We start from the raw sequence: 24,152 nt of genomic DNA on the forward strand, positions 1-24,152 counted from the left end.
GTTCTGTTTCGCGAAGAGGGGAGAAGCGGTTTTGTGTGGATATCTCGAAAACCGGGAGGGTCGGAGAGAGTTTTCTTGGTCTAGACCTGACTCGCGACTTCCGCTGCGGAAAAATCCAGGCTTCGTGATGGCATGTTGGAGCCGGAGTGAACGAGACCATGGCTGATCGCGACCTCGACGTTCGGGACCGATGTTGAGGAACGCACGGAGTAGACGAGGTCGGAGTCAGCGGGTTAGTAACATTAATCTCTGATTTGTGTGCCTCGGCACGTGATGTTTCGAGAGCCAAACGCCGGTCTATCAGCTCGGCTTTTCTTACTAAAAGGTCGTGGATCTGTTTCTCAACAGCTTCCAGCTCAGACTGCACCGCGTGCAGCTCAAATGTGTCCTCACCTGCACCAAAAGGTAGACTACTTACATTTGATATATTCGCCATTTTAACAGATGGACAGTAAGTTAAGTTAGCAACGACGCTACCAGTGGTGCTATCAATATTAATACTAATTTATGGCTTAAGTCTTGGATATAATCCGTCTTTTCAGTGGTACGGGTGTAGAGTAGACGCACGATAGGCGAAAAAATGTTTGTTTGTAACTTAAATGAGTGCGGAGAAGACGCGTTCAGCCGTGATCCACGGACGTAACCTATAAGAGTATCCAGCGTTGGATCACTAGGCTTGAGACGCGTCTACTCAACAATCCGCGTTATAACTATGAGGTGAGGAAAAGTAGAAAATGTTCGTTGTAAGTGAGTTTAAAGAGACCCTCTGGGGTCTGAGCTGTTTTCTGGGCCCTGGAGGTGTTCTGACATGCTCTGACATTTGTGGTTATTTCTGTTACTTGTGACATTTTCATGGCTAAAGTCTAATTACACTGTATTCAGCACAAACTCTGCTACAATAATATATCAGCAGCATGTATGTAAAAGTTTGTAGTTTTGAGATAATGACATTTATGCGTGGTTTGTGAAAATACAAAAATAAATTCTCACTGAAATAAGGTCATGAAACCCCTACTGATTATTTCTTCACAAGACTTTTGAAAATTGTATCACGTAGCCTAGAATATTTGCTCTAAAACTATGTGAGAATCACCCTGACTGCTCATTCAGAGAAGACAATATATTGATTTAAAAATTTTACGACGTGTTTTGTGTTAGAAAGCAATATGCGAAGGGGCGGATCATCTCATTAATATGAAAGCTTTCCACACCTGAGAAAGACAAAGAACCTCCCTAATGGCCCTATTAGGAGCTTATCAGGGCCCATCATTCTGACCAACCTTGCACAAAGAATGAGGAGATTTAAAAAAGAATGGCTTTTAAAATTGTTTGGATTTATTTACAACACAACATAATCCAAAGATACACAACAAAAAAGCACTTATTGAAGAAAGAGACCTTTGTGCCATTCCTAAAAACATTGTACATACCTTTCATTTTCTAAGGTGTTTGATTTTCACTTTACCATGTTCATGTACAGAGACATGTACTGTGAATGTTGAAGTCAGCAGGACTCAGTGGCATCTGGGCCCTGAAAAAAAAAAGTGAACATACTGATATCAAGAGAAAGGCCTGCACGATTTTGGGAATACATTTTAGATTTTTCTTGTTAAAATTGCTTTTTAAAATTCACAGAATACACACACTCACACAAATGTTTCCAACAATATATTATATAATGAACACCAGTTTTGTTGTGCCTTGTAGGTATAGGCTATGCGCAGTGCTGCATAAAATAATAACAATATAGCAGCCTATATATATTTTCAAAAAGATTTCAGTAACAACTAAGCTAGAGAAAAATATATTGATTATCATGTTACTTCAAATGTTTCCATTCGTTATGATGATATGAAATGAGATAATAGTAAAAACATGAAGCCGTTTGGAGCGTTTTGCTTTTCCAAAATATGATACATTCAAACGCGATCGCGATCAAAAATATGATACATTAAAACGCGATCGCGATCAAAAATATGATACATTCAAACGCGATCGCGCTCAAATATAAAACATTATGGTTAGGCCTACCGTATACATATCTACGTTTGAGCAGATATCCACAAACACAGTAACAGTAAACACGGGTCTAAATATTATAATATTCACCATATATCTAGCAACAGTTCAACTGCAATGTGAAATTTATGCAACAATAGCAAACTAATATGTAAGAATTTCTTACCTTATCTTTCTTGTCTTCAAATATCGTTCTTCTTCTTCTGATGTAAATCCAATCTAAGCTCAGGCACGTCTTTCAAACTCGACGAAAAGTGAAGTGAAGTGTTTTGTTGTTGAGGTAATGAAGGCGATCGCGTTCCATGTGGAGATTTGCATGTGAATCTCTTTTGCTCGTGTGGGCGTGGTAAATTAAAAAATAATTAGGAAGCGTTTGAGAAGCTGGACATCTTGTTGGTTTTATACAAATTACTTAAACAGAGAATGTTTGTTTTCGTTTTGAATCCGATCATTTAAAAGTACACACTTAAATGTTTATAAAGGTGTATGGCTCATAAATGTGTGACAAGTATTCGCTGAGTTTTGTTTCAGTTTATAGACGTGCTCAAGAAAAAAAAGTTCACCGCGACGGAGAGGCAGAACGCACACCTTGTTTATTTTCTTTATTTTACAAAAGCACAATGTTTTGTTTTGATTTGATTGGAAGTGGACACATACAAAAGTAGAAATGCCACAGATTCTTTTTTTATATTTCTTTTTTCTGTATGACCATAAATGACGGAGAAATTTAAGTTTATAGTGCTACAATGTGGAGAAAATGCAGCAAAACGCGCCGGCGCGTTTGTCGACCTCAGAGGGTTAAAGAGAAATCAAGAATTATAAATCAATCGATGGAGCTCCAAAGACAACAACGCGCTCAGACGCGACGCATGCGCATTCGAAACAGGAAGTTCAAAATCACTAGTGCTAGTGCTAGTGCTAGTATACACTACCGTTAAAAAGTTTGGGGGTGTAAAGTTTTTTTTTTTAATCCGAGATTAGAATGAGGGATCATGTGACACTGACTAGACTAACTCAGCTTTGCTATCACAGAAAATATACTGAAGTGGAAAGCAGTGTAATAATATTTCACAATATTATTTATTATTTTTGATCAAATAAATGCAGCCTTGGTGAGAAGAACATATGATAAAAAAAACAAGCCATAAACCCATAAACTTTTAAATGGTTGTGAACACCTATTGAAAAGACTACATCAAACTGTATATTTCTGGCCTTTGGATTATTGTGCTCAGTACTCACAGCGATCAGCTGGTAGGAGTTGTTCATCATAGCGATGAGCATGTTGAGGAGAACCACCAGTGAGATGACGTTGTAGGTGCCGAACATGGTGGCTCCAACAAACTCAGTGAACTCGTGACGAGCCTTCACATTGGTTACATAAAGATTCAAGAGGCCAAATATCGACCAGAACAGAGACTGAAGTGTCTCAAATAACCTGAAAGATTAAGGGAAAAAAGGCAAGAAAGAAAGAAAAAATGAATATTAGATTAGGAATATTGTGCAACATCATCACAGATGCGTTAAGGATGGGCCAGAAAAGATCACGAAGCTCCGGGGGTAAACAGTTCATTAGGAAATAATGTGAAATGGATCAAGTTATTATTGTGTGTGAATGATGGTGAATATGAGAGATTATAACTTGGAGAGATGGGGCAATTGTAACAATTCACTCTCCCCCACCCAATAAAATGTGAAATGATGTTCCCACATTCTAAATATGTTAGTAAATAACATATACATTATGTATATATACATAAAAAGCATTGGACACTTAAATATGCTTCCATTGCATAAAAATATGCTCATATATATCATATATATATATATATATATATATATATATATATATATATGATAAATCAGTGTTTAAGTCCATTGCTATATTTATTATTCCTTTGCAGTTGCATTTAGAAAGTTTAAATTCATCTTCATCGCACTGACAGTCTGAAAATGTATTTAAAATTGAATGAATCTCACAAATTGATGGTTTGCACACACACACAAACATGCACATACAATAAGACATGAGTCTCACAGCTGTGTAAATAACCCAGCTAGACGCTACAGAGCTCCTGCGCATCTACGAGCTCCCTTAGGGTGAAAGGAATAGTCATTTTTCCCCCATTGCATTAAATATTCAACATCGTCAGCATTCATCAAAGTTTTGGCAGAGATAAATACAATATGGTTTCCAGAAAATAGGAAAAAGAACAGAACAGAGATGACACAGCACTGTGGATCATGCATGGGAGCGGGTATTAAACTGCGTGTGATAGCATTTGATGGGAGAAACTTCAGTGGCATCGACATATAAAAGAAACACACAAAAAGGCTATGGAGTAAAAGCTGAGAACGAAAAGTGCAGCATCCGGGACAGGTGAGGAAAAAATATTTCATTGTTTGTAACAGACTTCTGGCTGCATTTAATTCCCAACAGCAGTGGCAGCCCTGACTCACTTTGTGCCCATAGCCAAAAAACAAACAATAGAAATAACAACACGTGATAGTTAGTAGTGTATACTTCCCCAGGTAAATGGCGCACATGTACAAGGATGTAAAAGAAAACGGGACTTGTCGAACAAGGCCTTCTGTTATTGCACCAAGGTCAGTTCCGACACTCATGTGCCCATTGTAGGGGCTTTCAGCTGTGGACAGGGGTCATCATAGTGACCAGGAGCAACACACTAGGCTTGACATTTCAGAAATGCTATGACCCAGTTGTCTGACCATAAAAATGTGGCCCTTGTCAAAGCAGTTGCTCAGATCTTAATTCATTCTATATACAATATACAATATACTGTATATATATATATACCTATATATATCTTATCTGTGTGAATAGTAGTGTCGATTTTGATCACATGGGCCAAATTTAGAAGGCTGTATCCATGTTATATTTTTGCCACATTCATATAATAAATGGAAAAAAAAGCACCTAAACCACATGACTGCCGTGACAGACCTGCCGTGGCAGAGCCCTAATGGAGGCACACAGGTTTGCCTCAAGCACCTCACTGGCTTGTCAGAGATAGTGACATAACAACTGGCAGCCCACTAGAGCCAGCAGCTCCGCACATCCTGTGCCGGTTCAGCCGACATTTGGCATTTCAAGCTTTCCAATTCAAAGGCCAAAATAATACAGAGAAGACATGAACATTTTTTTAGTGTACTGTGTGCTGCTATGCACTGCTATGCAAAAAAAAAAAAAAATGTATATCTAAACATCCATAAAAACCAGATACATTTACTTGAGAAGCAAAACGTAATTATTAAAAAATATGTTGAATAAATTTACAATTTAATTCTCAATTATTTGAGAATACTTGTTTCCAGAGAATAAATCTTGAATCAAGTTGATTTTTCTTACCCTATTGGGAAATTGTTCTTTTTCCCCCAATATGGTCTCAGATTAAAAATGCTAATAGTGCAAGTATTACTGGGAAAGCAGACAAAATACTGATTAATAAAAACGTGTCTCTTTGAAAGGCTCAAGCCGTATGGGATGTCAAAGACTTTAATCTGTGAAGGGGAGTCTCTGTGACTGAACCTCAGAAAACACCACAGGAAGCCTGAAGGAGCTTGTGCTGCTTCAGATGTGATATGAGTTGAGGGATTTGATATCTCCGTGTGGTAATGCCACATACAGCTCATGTGCAGCTGCAGGCAAAAAAAAAAAAAAAAAAAAAAAAAAAAAACGAATTCTGATGGAAATGCAAGAAAATCCCAGGACGATTCAACAACATGCTCAGATATTTTATGTTTCAGGTGTTTATGTTTCACAGAGCAGCTGCAGTTTTCTGAGAGACACAGCACAGATTTATCTTCTTTCTCAACGCTTGCTCTCAAATATTCATGAGGTGATTCTTGAATTTATTGTGTTATTGTGCAGTGGTGGATGATTGTGCAGTTATCGATGTGATCAACAAATCACAGGAAAAGCAAGAGGTCTTGACGAATATTCAGAAGCAGCATCAGCATTGACTGAGCCTGACCTGGAGCTGCAGTGCAGGGAAGGATGAATGTATGTTGTAAACAAACAGTGTTGAGCAAGCTTCCTTCAAACAACAGTCAAGGTACCATTTTGACTACATAGGGCTAATAAAATGTAGTTAACTACATTGAAGCTATATGGGGGCCAATAGAGTTCAGCAGAATGACATATTTTTGTACTTGTGGTTTCATTTTCCTTAAGTCAATGGGATTTTTGAATGGATTTTTGGTTAAATGTTTTTAACAAACGATCAAATAAGGTCTGTTTTTAACATAAGCTCAAGATATTTTTATCCTATGGCATAAAATACACGTAATACCTCCTTGTGATTTTTTTAAAGCTTTTACTAGTCATGAAGAAAGCGGTTGTTAACAAATCCAACTAAAAACACATATCTATGGCCTAGTATACACATAACACATTATAGACTTCTATAATTCAATGTTAGGCTGCATAGGTCAGCCGGAACTGGGAACACTTCCCCTGAATCCTGATGTACTTGTTACATCATAAGAAGGATGGCGTCTACGTTAATATTAGTCTCTCTGTTTATCTCGAGGTTTACCGCAGTCCGTCGGATCCAGGCTGTATCCAGATCTGATGAAGGAACTGCGCCTGGACGCGACGACAATGAAGAAAGCGGTTGTTAACAAATGGCTTAATGGGACCAACTTTAACTGAGGATTGTCCATCACTGAAAATGTCATTAAAAACCACGCTTCGATTGTAAATAATATAATGATATATACTTAAAATAATTGTGTAAGTTGTAAAACAATACAAACGCAAACGGAGCAAAAACAAGTGTTTGTTGACGAAATTGGGCTACGTTTACACTGGTTCAAGTGTTGAAAAGTGTTGTAGAGACCCCAATAACGTGATATGTACCTCCCAGAATGTGATTTTTACCAGAGAAACCCTGCCAAAAAACGTGGATTTTACCGCCCGGAACACGATTGGGATAAGTAGACTGTCAAGGCTATTTTATTCACTTTAAACATCGGATGAAGTGATTCTTTTCTCTTAAATACAGTCATTAATAAATTAGTCATGACAATAAAATGATGATATCCAATGTATTTTTCCACGAGTCCGCTATTCTAGCGATTATAATGGTGATAAGTTTATGTGTGAACTGATATTAGGCTAATATTGTAGATATTTGTGTTGGATTTTGCTCAATATGATGTTAAGTGGCAGATCAGTGGACTTGCTGCAGTTGAAAATCTAAGAGACGTCCTCTGTCCCACAAAATACTATGTGAAGGATGCAAATAATTTAATAATTGTACAGTAAATAGGGCTTTCCTCTGTGTACACATATCCTTACAAGTACAATTTTGCCTGTATTATTTGAGTCCCCTTAAAAAATTGCTCTTGAGAAATTTTGTTTATTGTCCCTCCAACTGTTGCAACGTTACTTATAGTCAAGAGAATGTGTTAAAGGAACTATCAAAATAAAGCGAAACCAGAATCATAAACTTTTGTTGGTCACAGAGTTTATATTCTGCAATAATAAATCCCATTGTGAACCAGGGTGATGATAACTTCCGGGTTGTCCGACAAAAATACGTCATCACTGCAGCACTATATATTGAAGCTATTTAAAAAAATCTTTTTAAATATGTAACATAAAATGATACATAACAGTCAATTTACACTAAATACCACAAATAGAATTAGAAAACCTCTCAGTTTATGAATAACATAGTGATAAACTACAGAACTACAAAATGATTGTAATAGAAATCTATATTGTACATCACTTCAAAAATACGTAAAATGCTGCACGGGATTTACTGCAGGGACAATAATTAATCTGTGACTGTTTTTTTTTTTCTGATTCAAACAAACTGATTCACTAAAGAACAAAAAGAACAAAATAACACAACAAACTGATGACAAAGGGAGGGATGAAGAAATATGAAGATGCTAGCCCGGTCATAAAAGCTGATAAACTCACGTAGAGAATGCATTGTTCTGTTTCTCGCAGCGGATCCCCTTGCAATGGTTGGGTTCGTCTGCTGCCTCGGTCTCGTAGTAGAAGTAAAGCTGGTTGAGTCCATTGGCAAAGGCCAGCAGCACAAGACAGTAGATGAAGAGGAACTTGAGGATGTCCAGCAACATACGGCCCAGAGAAATCTGCAGTGGGCCCAGATGAGAGTTGGCTGTGAAGAGGGAGATGAGCCGAAGCGAGCTGAAGATGTTAGCAATGGCAAATAAAGCCTCAGCGATCAGCGTCGGATGCCACATCTCCCATTCCTCTCGTGGACGAGAACTGTTATACTGGAGAGAACATAAAAACATTCAGAAATATTGCTAATTATTTCATGATTTAGTTTCAGCGTTAGAAGGGATTCTAGCTACGCAAACATGATGCAAAAGTACTGCAAAAATGCATGTTACGTGCACTGCCGTTCAAACGTTTGGGGTTGGTAAGGTTTTTGAAAGAAGTCTCTTATGCTCACCAAGTCTGCATTTGTTTGATCAAAAATATAGTAAAAACAGCTTTCTATTTTAATAACTAATATTTTCAAATGTAATTGATTCCTGTGATGGCAAAGCTGTATTTTCAGTGTCACATGATCCTTCAGAAATCATTCTAATATGCTGATTTGGAGCTCAAGAAACATTTAATATTATTATCAGTGTGGAAAATGGTTGCCCTGCTTAATATTTTTTGAACGGTAGTGCATGCACAATGGGACCATCCTTACAGTTGGTTGGCCAAGAGTTTCCATATTTGTGTAGAGTCCATTTTTAGCCTTATTCACATACTGTAACACCCACAATACAACATAGCAGGTGCTAAATGCACTGATATAGCGCTGCATCATGCTTATTTAAATTCATTGCCAAGTCACTGTCATTTGTTTCTGGGCAAATAAGCCTTCTTTTTATGCAAATGTGGCTCAATGGATCGAATTCACAAACATGAACGGATTGGCTTATTTGCCTGATGCAGTTAACGCTGCGCTATAACCACCTGCAGAAGCTGACAGTAATTGTATTTAAAAAGTATGTTTGTGTACATTTTCTAGTGATCGTGGCAGCAGTAATTCATCAAATGATGATCAAAAGATGGAGAGCAAAAGACGTGCTGTGTAGTCGAGCAATATTTAGCCATTTTAAAGAGCCTAGATTGCAATGGTGAAGCACAGGAAAGAAAAAAATTGAAATGCAGATTGCAATCAGCACTAATTTTGTGGGCGTGTTTGCACCATTACCTGATTTGCATAATTCCTTGAGTTAATCAGGTGCTGTAACAATACAGACAACAGATGCAAATGACACAACACTATCAACAGGTTCAAATCATTAGTGAATTCCCTCTAGAATGTTTTGAAATGGTCTGATAAAGAAAAAACGGACATTTTTAATGCGCCAACTACAGATCCATTAGATTTTGTATTGTTTTTCCAGGCAGTTGAGTCAACGGTCAAATAGGTTCTTGGAGATTTCCTGAGCTTTTTCCTTGCATAACTTGAGGGTGGAACAAGACGGCTTCTTCCCTCTGCACCATCCTTCAATTCCATGTTTCAGTGGGCAGAGAAATAAGGCTGGCTTTTGAGTGCAAGGCATGGCCGAGCTCTTCTTGCTTTAAATTCTGCTCTCTACTGGGACTAAGACCACAATATTAACTGACTCATAAATTCACCCTCTATTCCCACGTTTTGAAATCATACTATACATGTAGTCAGGAACATTCGCACAGACATTTATAGCTTTAAATGCATTTCTTGAGAACATGTCCAAATGCAAAACAGAACATAAATTGTATGGCTTAAACCATTGGATTTCTCATCTCACAAATGTACACACACACACACACACACACACACACACGCTGTAAGGGACTCGTGTGGGCTGAGACCCTTCCATGCAGGGTGACTAACACAGCTGCAGATGGTCATGGAGTCTGGAGTGTGTCTGTGTGCATGTGCTCGCGTGCATTCGAGTATGAGCGAGGATGACTTAACCGAGAGCAAAACAATTAAGGGAGGAGCTCACCTTGACATAAGCAACGATCTTTAAAGAAATAGTGGCCAAATACAGAGAATTCATAGCAAAGTCCATCAGGTTCCACCAGTCATGGACGTACTCATTAAAACCTCCGTCCCACATCTCCTTAATCTCAGCCCATATGAAGCCTATGTGCAAAACACACAAACATATAGGAATAAACTTGGGATGGAACATATCAGCTATTGAAAGATACTTTAATTTATCATATGGGTTGATATAACTGGATATATATTGGATAATATTGCATTAATAATTGTGCATGCTCATTTCCCCTATTTATTAAAAAACGGTTACACTTTATTTCGATTGTCCAGTTTAGACCAACTAACTACAAGTAACTTTGCAACTACATGCCAACTAACTCTAATTAAAGTATTAGTAGACTGTCTGCTTAATATCTGCTAACACTATCTTTTTACAGACATTCTATTAGGTAACTATGAAACTACATGTCAACTTATTCTTCTTACCTAACACCTGAAAGTCTACTAGTCTACTCTAATGAGAATTAGTTGACAAGTAGCAGCAAAGTTACTTATAGTTAGTATGATGAAAAAGGTAATAAATAATTCAATTTAATAACAATGTTATATTTAATCATATGCAAATCTCACAATGAAAATACATTTTTCATACTGTACATTATAACGCTGTGATGCCTGAATTCACTTGTAGATTTGTATTACTGTTTTAATTTTAATTTATTGTATCAGTTTTTGTATGCATTTATTGGATGAAATTGCATTTTTAATTGTTCATGCTCATTTCTGCCACTTTTACATTTAGATTAGCTTTGCCATTGTTTAATACTCACTTTAACTTATAAAACACTAATAACTTAATAATTTAATAACACAGTTAAATGTAATCAAATCTTACAATGAATATCAACAGTACATTATAAAGCTGTGATGCCTAAACTCACTTTAATGTTTTTTTTTATTTTATTTTATTTAGACAAAATATCATTTAATTTAAATCTTATTGGTTATTGGCAATAATAGGATAATAATAATGGGTTTATCAAATTACATTTGTTATTGCACACTATGAACTGTAAATTATATTTTATATAAATATATATATCTGTATGAGATAGACTTTAACATTACAAATTAAATCAAACATTTCAATCTATGTCAGTTACATTTTGAATTGTAAGTCAATGTGAGATTTTTAAACTTTAAACTTTAATCTTAAAGGTCTAAAACATGTCTGAAAACACTAAAATAAATATAAAAATATACAAATATCAAAGCTGGAAATAATCTGCAAAAAAGTTGAAAGCTGTTAGGGTTTAATTATAATTGCAGGACTTTATTACTTAGGGCTAAGGGTTAAGTAAAAAATCCCTTATACAGCGTCAACTTGCACACACTATAAATATGCAATTTCATTACTAATTTTTACAAGCTAAGCAACCTACATCCCCATCATCACACACACAATCATACTCACCCAGCACCCAAGGTAATATCATCCACTCCACCACAGTGGGCGGAGGGCCCTGTATGTGTAGGTTGGTGCGTGCTATGTGCTGTGAGGCCAGGAGGAGGAGGAAGAGGAAGGTGAGGTAGGAGGCTGTGTGGCAGATAAATTTAATGAAGGGTTTTTTGATGAAGAGCCCCAGTGCGCTTTTGGGAGCCAGAAGGTAGACCAGCGAGAAGACAGGGAAGAGCAGGCCGATAATGAAACACATGACCAGCTTAACTGCCCAGTGACGACGACGCCAGCCAGGAAATCCATCATACCATAGTGTGGCCAAGAGCTGCTGACAGTTTGGCTGTGCCACGAACTAGAGAAGAAAAAAAAGAGAGCTTTGTAAATGGATTTGTAAATGCTCATGCATAATGGCAACCATACGCAGAAGGACCAATTAGCTAGGAGAAAAAGGAGCATTACTCACTCTGACAAGAATGAGCAATATTTCATCTATCCAACAGATGGGTAAAACTACATATTTTCTTAATCCTCTTGTTGGTGGGTGGCATGAATGACTAGTTGACTATCTGATCTTAAGGAGAACCTGTATAAATAGGGTCCACCAGACCAGACTCAAAATCAGATATGTTTCTTATGGGACATTCACAGGATGCATTCAAGTGTCAAAAAACTGAAGATGAAGCAACAGAATGGAACAAGATTAAATGCAATATGCAGTCTTGAGCTGAACTTGTCAACTGAAGATGTTTTCAACTTCACATGCAAACAATCATGGACAAACTTTTGATGGGTACTCTATATAATCGCATTTATGATTTATGATGCATCTTACCAGCAACAATATAATGTCTCCTTTACAGTCAAATGCAATTGTAAAAGTACAAAAAAAAATGAAAGTAACTGCCTTTATCTATAAAAATGATAAATCGATGTACATTTATTGCATAAACATGGCTCGCTTTAAAAGACACACCAAACCTGTGAATCATTTCTCCGCATTTGTTGTTGATTGAACCATGCGTGTTAACACATTTAGCTCTGAAATGTCACTCATGGTTTGCAGCTGAATGCGAATGTTGGAACAGGAAGACAAACGACAAAGAAAAAGAAAGGGGGTTGAAGCTTTCAAGTGTCAAAAAGGACACAAAAGCACAATAAAAGTGTCAGAAAATAAAACATATGATGTGCTTGCTATATTCACAATCTTTTAGAGTGCTTTCACTCTAGCACTTTTGGTGCACACCCGGGTTCGAATGATGTCAGAGTTCGGTTCATTTGGATAATGTGAACTCTGTTTTCCGAACTCGGGTGTGCACCCGTGAACCGTACCAGTCCGCATAAAAAAGGGTGGTCTGGGGTACGGATCATGTGAAATCAAGTACGGTTTTCTGCTGATATGAATGCAATCGTACTAAATCTCTGAAGTGAACCTCTATTAATGACGTATGATTTAATAAAACTGCGTGTTTGAGTATGTTTCACTCACTTTCCTGACAAGCGTGAGTGACGTACTGCAAGCAGAGAGAATGTGTAATTTCTGATCTTCTTCAGCAGAAATGGACCCCCGTGTTCTTTAGAACATTTGCACACATTTGCGTCAGACAGACACAAGTGCCATTATGTGCTGATGCTTTGGAAACCAAAGGATCAAAAACCAAAATTTAAAAGTGAGGTGAGCACCGTTGTGCATTTTACCACCTTCTCCTGCGTCGTTGTAACCATGCATAGGGTAAACAGATGCTGCTTTGATGCAGTTCGGACAGAAATAATATAATGTGAACACAATCCAGCGGGGGCAGCAATCGAACTCGGGTTTGAACCTCCTTGAAACCAACACGGAAGTGTATTAAATGGCAATTCATCGGCCCTGTCCCAAATGGCACACTCCGGACTTCCTCAGAGTCCACACTTTGGTGACGTCATGTAGTGCAGACCTATAGGGCCCTTGGCGCGAGTCCACGAGGGCGCATTGAGAGGTATTTTTGGGACAGACTCGATCGTCACGCCGGAAATACGGCCTGTTTTTTTTTTTTTTGCATTACAATATATATCATTACAATGGAAATAATACAAAACAATGAACATGAACATGTGGGGATACAGAGAAAATGAAAGTAAATAATAACAGTAAATAAAATATTTTTACAATTTATATAAAACTTGTTCTATAATACAGGATATTTTCGAAGCTCTTTTATTGGAGGGGATTTTTTGAAGTGAAGAATAACTGTAAATCATAAGCAAAAAATTTGCAACTAGGTTTGAATTTAAGGTATATTGCTTTGTGAATATGATATTTACCCATCGTACAGAAAAAGTGTAATATATCATCTAGCTTTTTATTTTCAGAGACATCAGAGTGAAAAATAACCTTACTGACAGAAATATTACAGGCCTGGTTGTTGTTGGACAGGAGAAATCACATTTTTTGCGCTCCAGCGTCTCATCTCCACGTCCACTACACAGCCTAATTTTACAGTTCTATATTTTGATATTGTGCATATCACCTGGGCATTAGACAATAGATATATCATGCTTATTTAAATGATGTATACAGTTGTACATAATAATACATAATGTTACATTTGAACTAAGATTGCAATTTTAAAACATAATGAAAATGTGCATGAGTTTCAGATGAATTTACAGGCTCAATATTCATACTATGTTTACATATGACTCAGTAAAGCCTTGATATTCGGTTCTATTTATTTAATGAATCATAATGTGATCGTATTATTCAACACACTATTATTATGTTTGAGACATCAACCACTGGTCGATGACCATAATGTTTGTATAAACTGTAGGGAACAACTGGTAAAATGTACATTTAGGTCATAAAAACTGTAATATTTTCTTCTCAGCCATGTCAACAATTATCCGTGAGTGAAATCTCCTCCCATCCGTTGTGTGATTGGCCTTTCGCAAGGATTCCTGGGTAGTTAAAGTGCGTGAAGCCTGCTTCTATGCGGGCTTCGCGGAAGACCGCTTCAAGGGTACAAAGGGGGCGCTGCTGAGCACACTTCAGAGCGGTAAAATGCTGAATGGGACAGTCTACGGACTCGTAGACTCAGCGAGCACGCGCAATTCAAGTCCACGAGACCGAAAGTCCGCATGAAGTGCGCCATTTGGGACAGGGCCATCAATTGGCCGCTTGAGGCTGGCTGCAAAAGTGAGTCAAATCTGTATCTCCCCCATGTTAAAATGCCCAGCAGAAAAAAAACATGTTTACAGCCTGGAGCAAAAAGTACAGCTAGTTTTGCCCTTCATGACTGTAAGGGGGGTGAATTTTTTTTATAACTCATCCGTTTAAATTATATTAAGCCTTAAATTTCTGCATAATTAAGGGTGTCCACTTTTGAGTGACAGGTAGATTCCCGCTGCTGTGGTCGTTAGTCATCATTAGCCGTTTGTCTGCTGTCTGTTAGCCGTCACGTTACCTCAGCTCATTGTCTGACTGTAAAAATAAATAAATTCGAGAGTGACGCGCTGCCAAGATGGCGACGGTCGGCCACGCCCACTTTAGGCTTCAAAAACGGTCTTCAGAAACCTACGGGTGATGTCACGGACACTACGTCCATATTTTTTTACAGTCTATGGTTTGAACCAGGCAATCGAACCATGTGTGAAAGCACCCTTAAAGCCATTTAACCAATCACCTTTTGTGATCCACACACAAAGTAAGTCATATAGATTTTCAACAACACGAGAGCAATTAGATAATGACAAAATCTTAATTTTAGGGTGAACTATTTCTTTAATGATGCAAAAAGTATCATTATTATCAATCATTTTCAAAGGAGGAAGTGGAGGATGAATGGCAAAGCACTTCTTTCGAGTGTAAACAAAGCTAATTACCAGTTTAGCGCACTGCTGTAGGATACTTGCTTGTAGAAGAGCATCCTCAGAAACATCTGCTTTGAAATGAAGCGAGCCAAGAACTGACTTGCCTCATATTTCATAGCCCATTTGTGATAAGTTATCTAGTGGCTATAATGGAAAATGTTGCGTGGGATGACAACACTGCATGATAGATGAGTAACAACTCTATCTCAGATTTAAAAGTTTCCATAGTCAAGAGTTTCTGTAGCAAGCCTGAGAAAGCAATGGCTTCTGAACCAGCCGTGCCCCTCTGAATATCCAAACCCACAGCCAATCATTGGTTCCCACAATCCCCGCTCAAACTCATTGCATATATCACAAAAGGTCCCGTAGGAAAAAGACAATCAACCTCCACTTAATCAAGTAAGCTAATGAACCCTAGGGAGGGGACGTGGAAAAAGGTTAAAAAAAAGGACACAATAGTGAATTTAACAAAGAGCTTTGAGAAAGGAGATAGGACAGTAATTTCCTTCAGGTTTTATTTTATAATGAACAGTTTGGGAGGATGGGTAATTTCCCCACACCTGACTTGCTGTTATTTCGTCCATGGTGTGAGAGTAACACTACAGCAATAAGCTTCTTCATCCATCAGTATGAACACTAACCTTCAGGCGGCCCTTTAGCTAACAACATCATTCCTCAACCTGCCCATGAAATGAGACTCACAACATCCCAGCCAGCATGCACCACTACGGACTGTAGTAATGACTTACAACACATGGCTTGCAAGTAAATAAATGGCGTCTTGTATTCTGACCTGGGAGAATGGTCTTGAAGCACATATGTACTGCAACACTGCGTTGAAGATAAATTAAACTATATTACTGTAAAGATGGATGAGTTTGCTGTAGTGGTGTTTCAGGCGACTCTGATATGAATGAAGTGAATGAATCGTTCTTGCTCACTTTCATGCAGTCCAGTGGACTAACTAACTCAAAGTAGTGATTCTACTAACCTAACTAATTCTCAGAGCCGTGACAGAAGCTCAGCCACATGATAGCTTTTCCAGTAAATCTCTCAGTACAGAGATTCACAGTCAATGATAGCTCGCAAAGATTTTCGTCTTGCTTTTTTAAAAGATATAAAACCGAAATTATGACTCAATTGCATTTAATTTATAAATAAATGTGTCTTTCTCAGTTCTTAATGATAGTATTCATTGTTTTAGTTTATACGTGAATGACTGTAATAATATCCACTTTAATAAATTAAATGATAGTGTTTTGAATGAATATTTTGGGTAAATGATAAAATGATTCACTCATAATTGAATTGGCATAATGATTCAAGCTAAAGAAAGTTATCAGTGAATTCATCTTTTTGGTGAAGAGATTCAAAAGTGTCGAGCCACTGGGATCAATCAACACCATTAGTTTGTAGGTTTACTCTGAGCGACCTTTATAAGACAGGTCAAAAGGTGAACAGAGGGGCAGGTAATGATGTAATCTGTTGTTCTTCTGCCTTGTTTGACAGAAGCGATTACAGAACAACAGATGTCCTGTTCATGTTCTGGTTGCTAGGAAGCAGTATGCTAATGAGGATTGATCTCCAGCTCTGATAATGCAAAGAGTTTAGGCTCACTGTTGAAGAGTAACTGACTCTAATGCAGAGTCTAAGAATACATTAACTTTCCCTAACACTGTGAACATCTGCATGAGATGAATTTGACCTGCATGATATGACCGTGGCCCCAACAGTATTTGGACACTGATGTCACGCTTAAAATGTATGAATGCATTAGATAACAAAATATCAAAACAGCATCTGCAAACAAATTATGTTACAGGGTTTTTTCAGATCTGACTTTTCTGACCCATTTTTGGTCACACTTTAGATTATGGTCCACTTTTGCCTCAATAAACTCCTAATTACTGCTAGTTAGTATGGTAATTGTTCATTTTAGGTATTGATTAAGGGATGTAGAATGTGGTAATGTAGAATAAGGCATTAAAATGTGCTTTATAAGTAATAAACAGCCAATTTCCTAGTAATATGCTTGCTAATAAGCAACTAGTTAGTAGTGAGAATTAGCCTGGGTTTCCCCATGCTGCCTTGCACGCAGCGCGATTTTGATTTATTTAAAATTGCACTGTAATGTCACTCTTTACATGGTCGTCTTCTGACCTTGGTGCTGACAAGGCAGAACTTCGGATCATACCACACAAGTCGTGTACGTGACCATTCAGCAAATAGTTATAGGTATCTAAAGATTTATATGCCCTCAGTTTCTCTTTATGCTCGATTTCTCTATCAGGTAGGTGTAGAAGTCAGGCCTCTCAACCGGAGGTAATCCTGTCAGATCGTCCATCCATTGAGTGAGCGTGTACGGGCCGGCCAGTCTGGTTCCGTCCGTTAAAATTTACTTTTGCAAATAGCAATCGCGGTCCTGGACAGTGAGTGACCTTACAAATTAAAATAAAATTGGATTTTCTCCAGTCATTGTTAAAAAACAAGCTAACAAAACTTGCTAACTAGCGTTAGTGAAGCGGCCAGAGGAATCGTTCTGCCTCCACCTAAGCTCCGTCCACAAAAAAAACGTCACCATGTTTACTAACAGAAAAGGGGTCTATTGTTCTATCATAATTGAATTTCAATGGTTTAATGCTCTCATTAGCCAGTCATTTACTACACAAAGGACAAATCATGTTTGTGACTCATAGCTTTTTTATCATGGGTAATATTTTAAGTAATAGGTTTCTTAGGACAAACTGCATTCAGTATCAGCAAAAAACAATTTTGGAAGTTTTCTCTTTTTAAAAGTATTTATTTTTTCAACTCCATGATATACTATGATTTATTATTGTCTTTTAGTGTTGTTTTCTTGTATGTATCAGTAAAGACCTTCAAAACATTTTAAGAACCACTGCCTTTAAATGCAACTTCATTGCAATATAAACAGCCACCAGACAGTTTATTAGGTATACCTTGCAATAGTACCGGGTTGGACTCCCTTTCACCTTCAGAACTGCCTTATTTCTTTGTGGCATAGATTCAAAAAGGTGCTGTTCAAAAGAACAGTTTGAGATTATTTGATCTTTGTGACAAGGTGCGTTCTCCTGCTGAATAGCCATCAGAAGATGGGTACATTGGGGTCATTACATGATGGAACTGGTCAGCAACAATACTCAGGTGGGCTATGGCGTTTAAACAATGCTCAGTTGAAGGGGCCCAAAGTGTGCCAAGAAAATCTCCCTCACACTACCACCACCAGCCTGAACCGTCGAGACAAGGCAGGATAGAATAATGCTTTCATGTTGTTAATGCGAAATTCTGACCCTACCATCTGAATGTCGCAGCAGAAATCGGTGTGGTCTTCTGCTGTAGCCACCAAACGACATCTTTACTGCAATCTCAAAAGCTTACAGAAACCTGCAAAACTGCACTGTGATCAGCGTCTTTTTTATTTCTGACAAATTAAGTTGCCACTGGGGATCTTGTTGTTCCCTAAAACCCAGACACAGCACCTCCTTAATCTTTTAAAAATGGCTCTTTTCTAGGAAATTGTCTCTGTAAGGGTGCAATGCTTCCCAAATCCTTTTGAAACCATCTGCTGTAAAAAGGCTTTGCGCATCAAAGTTTCTCAATATGAGCTGGTGGACTAAATTGCATACCGTATCTGGCAATAAAGTAGGAGGTGAATCAAAACTCATACTGCAGTACAAAAGAGCGCTAGAGAGAGAGAGGGAGAGAAGGAATGGTGATTCGTTTTCATCTTCAGTGCAATGCAATAATCGTTTATATTCAAATCTGAGAAAAAAGACATTAAAATCTCATTATACACAGGGTAAAGATTTTCAGCAAGACTGAAATTTTTTTATTGAGGCTCAATAAAAAAAAATTAAAAATCCTGATGTCCATAAAATACGTATGTTTTTTATTGTATCTTCTTGCAGAAAGAAAAGATTAATATGTCATATGTAGAATGGACAAAAGGTTATTCAGGTGCGTAAGCACTCCCTTTAGATTACCGAACAAGCACTATTTAGCTGCCACTTTGACTTTATTTGAGTAATGGAACTTGCAGACCTGACAAGGCAATGGGTACAGGCTACAGGCTTCTTTAAGTCACATTAGTATAGCGTTATCTGCATGTCAGCTGCATCTACTTGAATCACGGTCTGAAAAGACAGTTTCTCATTAAGTTCCTCAAAAACAGAATACAGTATGTTTGAAAAAAGTTATCCACAGTAAGGTAAGCTATTACTGGCTGCTTTTTTCAGGATTACATAACAGATTTTCCCCCCCTCATGTGGTGATGCTAGATCTATTGAAGAAATAGCCTACTAACAGCAACATTTGAAAACATACATACAAGTAATGTAATTTTAAAAAAGTGTGGCAGTACCATGGTATGGCCATCGTGATTTTGAAACATACTGTAAAACATGTTCATGGATCAACATATTTTGTACTTGGTGAAATCACGTTCACCACCATGGTGCAGTGAAGGTATCAGATGGTAATACCATGATATACTGTATAACATGGTACAGTATGACCATACTTATGTATGGTTTACACATATAGGAATTTAAAGAATACCATGGATAATATTCCATGCCCGAAAAAGCATGTTCGTAAGTTATAGCAAAACATCAAGCATTAATTCGATCACAAACAGATTCATTAAAGAAAGTTATTACTCCACCACCTCATTAACTAACATGGTTAAATGACCAATTTGCAACAATACGGTTTCGGGAAACAGTCGTGACTAACTAGTTGATTTCTTCAACGATGCATCATACTATGGTAGTGAACCAGCGCAGCGAGTAACGTCGTTGTACGGGAAACGCACCCCTGGTTGGTTACACTTTATTTTAAGGTGATGTAGTTACATTGTAATAAAACATACTGTAAATATATACTGCAAATAAAAATATACCGTAGCCACCAAATTGCAGCATCTTTTGTGTGCAGTTTTCTTTACTGCAATCTCAAAAGCTTACAGAAAAACAGCAAAAGTGCACTTTGACAGCATCTTTTTTATTTCTGCAAAATATAGTTGCCATCGGTAATCTTGCAAAATAAAAACTACAGAGCTTTCAAACATAAACCTAAGCTTTTAAATTTAATCTTTAATAAGACATGTTATTGGGAGGGATAGAGTGATAACTGATACTTACAGTCATTTTATGTAAGCAGTGTGCTATACAGTTATAAAGATCCCATTGATTTACATTACAAGCTAGACTTTTAGGCCAAACTTTCTGGACATAAAAATTATGAAGGACTAAAAATGACAGAACGAAAAATAAATAAATAAATAAATAAAAGTAGAAATAAATAAATAAATGCAGAAATAATAGTAAAAATAAATACATTTTGGTAATATAAATGGCTATTTCTGTATTTTTACATGTATTTATTTATTTATTTATGCATTTCTATATGTATTTATTTATGTATTTATACATTTATTTATATATTTATGTATTTATATATTTATTTATTTATATATCTATATATGTATTTATGTATACATTTATTTATTCCTACATTTATTTATTTCTGTATTTCCACATTTCTACATTTATTTATTTCTGTATTTCCACATTTCTACATTTATTTATTTCTGTATTTCCACATTTCTACATTTATTTTTCCCTGCGCATGTATGCTAATTGACCAATGGCTAAGCCACGCCCCCAAACGCGATGAGCCAATCACAGTACGCATAGCTAACCCAAGACACTTGGACGTTCTCTGCTTCCTCGTCCACTGCAATGCATTGCGGTTATCAGTTTTCATTCGTTTTTATGTTTTTTCTTGTCATTTTGGCTTTAAAACAGCGTGTGTGTGTGATTTTGGTTGGGTGACAGTTGTAGGTTACAGTTTGACAAGAGTACAGTTTGACAAAAGCACAATGTTGTGTTTTACACAAATATAAGTAGGCTAAACACTTTGCAGTTTTAATTATGTCCTGTATGAACAAAATGGAGTATGTTTTTATGTTTCCACTGTTCGATCGCGCCCCGGCGCCCGCTCTCTGACACACACACACACACACACACACACACATTCCAGCAATGCAATCTTGACATCGCAGCCTGTTCATTATTCTGCGCTCCCACCAAACGCGAATAGAGCGTCAAATTCGCGCGTATCCGCGTCTAGTTCGACGCTTGAACATTTTGAATCCAAAGCGAATAGGACGCGCGTTTGAAGCGAAATAGCACCAAACTGTGACGTTTACACTGTGAACTGTAAATCTTTGTTCTGGAGCTGAAGCTTATCGGCCTTCTCAACAATAAAATTATTAATATAACCCTCCAATGCATATTTAAGGCCCTTTTGGTGACATCGAGATGATATATAATCTTTCTGTCTCCAAAAAATCATCAATTGCCTCCTGTGAAATGTCTCAGACTGTGACAGCTGCCAAAGCGCCTGTTACCGAATGTTGACTGAGTGAGTGGAGGGGGCGTGGCTTAGCCATTGGTCAATTAGCATACATGCGCAGGGAAAAATAAATGTAGAAATGTGGAAATACAGAAATAAATAAATGTAGAAATGTGGAAATACAGAAATAAATAAATGTAGAAATGTGGAAATACAGAAATAAATAAATGTAGGAATAAATAAATGTATAAATAAATACATATATAAATATATAAATAAATAAATATATAAATACATAAATATATAAATAAATGTATAAATACATAAATAAATACATATAGAAATGCATAAATAAATAAATAAATACATGTAAAAATACAGAAATAGCCATTTATATTACCAAAATGTATTTATTTTTACTATTATTTCTGCATTTATTTATTTATTTCTACTTTTATTTATTTATTTTTCGTTCTGTCATTTTTAGTCCTTCATAAAAAATAGCAACATCTGTGCCAAATTACATCTTTTTGTTCAGTTTGGGCTTCCATATTCTCCTGACCTATATCATACTATACGAGTCATTAAAGCCTGATGTATCAAATATGATACTATAATATAATTTATATGTATCAATATAATATTATGGTCTTCAATGACAATACAGTGACTACAATGACTACTTTAGGGGAGATCAGTTATTCAAACTCTACGCTTCTAATCTTTTCCTCCCCACCATGCGGTTCTCCTTCAACCTCCCTTAATAAGCGTTCAGCTTGCTCAACTTCATTTTGCACAGTTCAGGTCAGATGTGATTTAAATGCTAATTCACTTAGCCTCTCCAGTCCCCACAGCTGCATTGTTGCTGCAGTGCCACTGCAATTCTGTAAAGCCCCGGCAGCACTCCAAACGACAGATCACGAACACTGTAAGCAGATTGTCATTCGCTCTTTAGCTGAGCATGAGCAACCCAGCAGATAATGCACCGTTGGCTCCAGGATGTGTCGGATGCCACTCCAGCCAAACTTCACAAATCATGATGTCAATTCTTACTTGCTCTGCACAACAGGGGAGTAAATATTAATTTCATATTGTTCCACTGCATGCTATATGTAATTGTATTTCATCATATACACTCTCAATAACATCATTATAATTAAAAGAATAGAATAGATGTAAATTAGATTGGCTTACATAACAGTCTCCCCTACAAAGGGCAACCAACTGCATATCCAATGATGTCAAAGACCTTTAAAGGAACACGCCGACTTTTTGGGACTTTGGCTTATTCACAGAATCCCCCGGAGTTATATAAGTCCACTCCATACATACCCTTTTCATCTCCGTGCATGCTGTAACTCTGTCTGGCGCACCCATTGCTAGCCTAGCTTAGCACAAAGACTGGAGGTAAACGGCTCCAGCTAGCATACTGCTCCCAATAAGTGACAAAATAACACCAACATTTGTATAGTCACAGCGTGGACAAATAACAAGGTCACATGAGACACAGCCATCTTCTAACCGTACTGGGAACTATATTATCAGAAGGTGAAGCACTGCTACTTGGGCGGAGTGATTTGCTCGCAGCACCTGAGAAGCCCCGTGGTGAGGAGCAGAGAGTTCGCTCAGAGTTGGAGTAAATCACTCCGCCCAAGTAGCAGTGCTTCGCCTTCAGAGAATATAGTTCCCAGTATGTATACGGTTAGAAGATGGCTGTGTCTCATGTGACCTTGTTATTTGTACACGCTGTGACTATACAAATCACAACATGTAAATAGGAAAATGTTGGCGTTATTTTGTCACTCATTGGGAGCAGTATGCTAGATGGAGCCGTTTACCTCCAGTCTTTGTGCTAAGCTAGGCTAGCAGTGGGTGCGTCAGACAGAGTTACGGCACGCACGGAGATGAAAAGGGTATGTATGGACTTATCTAACTCGGGGGGGGGGAGCTAAAGTCTAAAGCTAAAGTCCCAAAAAGTCGGCATGTTCCTTTAAAGCATTATAACATTGGTAATCATCAGGTGTTACGAAGCAGCAAATATTGATTATTTACCAACCTCTGCCTTTAGGAGTAATGGGACAACGTCATACAACTTAATTAATCTTCATGAGTCAAGTTGATAAGTTTGATAGATCTTTAAATAGATTCTTTATTATAAAGCTTAACGAGAACATTTTAAACCTGAAGAACTTTTTTAAAACTTCTCAAGGAAAAAACTCACAGTTTTCCTTCCTGTGTTGATGTATTTTCAATTGAACATATCAAAGTACGACATTGTGCGGCAAGCTTAATGTGTGCGCTTGAGCACAGAATAGGCTATATATATCATGCCCATATATATTAAAGGCTCATTATGGCTTAGTATAATATAAATACATTTTATATATAGACGTGTGATTAGTCGACTAATGGACGACTACTAGTCGACTAGAAAAAACTTTAGT

The 24,152-nt window shown here is 37.3% G+C and overlaps 1 protein-coding gene across 1 annotated transcript in view; it reads right to left on the reverse strand.

Moving 5' to 3' along the window:
- Positions 1-24,152, reverse strand: part of trpc5a (transient receptor potential cation channel, subfamily C, member 5a) — a 59,735-nt gene that overhangs the window by 13,217 nt on the left and 22,366 nt on the right. Inside the window, exons 3-6 of the mRNA XM_081361442.1 lie at positions 11,497-11,833; positions 10,024-10,163; positions 7,976-8,298; positions 3,262-3,457 (exon numbers count right to left, since the gene is read on the reverse strand). Coding sequence (XP_081217568.1) covers positions 3,262-3,457; positions 7,976-8,298; positions 10,024-10,163; positions 11,497-11,833 — 996 coding nt within the window. The remainder of the gene's footprint in view (positions 1-3,261; positions 3,458-7,975; positions 8,299-10,023; positions 10,164-11,496; positions 11,834-24,152) is intronic.

This window comes from Scardinius erythrophthalmus, assembly GCF_964197995.2.
Source record: "Scardinius erythrophthalmus genome assembly, chromosome: 3".
Classification (NCBI taxonomy): Eukaryota; Metazoa; Chordata; class Actinopteri; order Cypriniformes; family Leuciscidae; genus Scardinius; species Scardinius erythrophthalmus.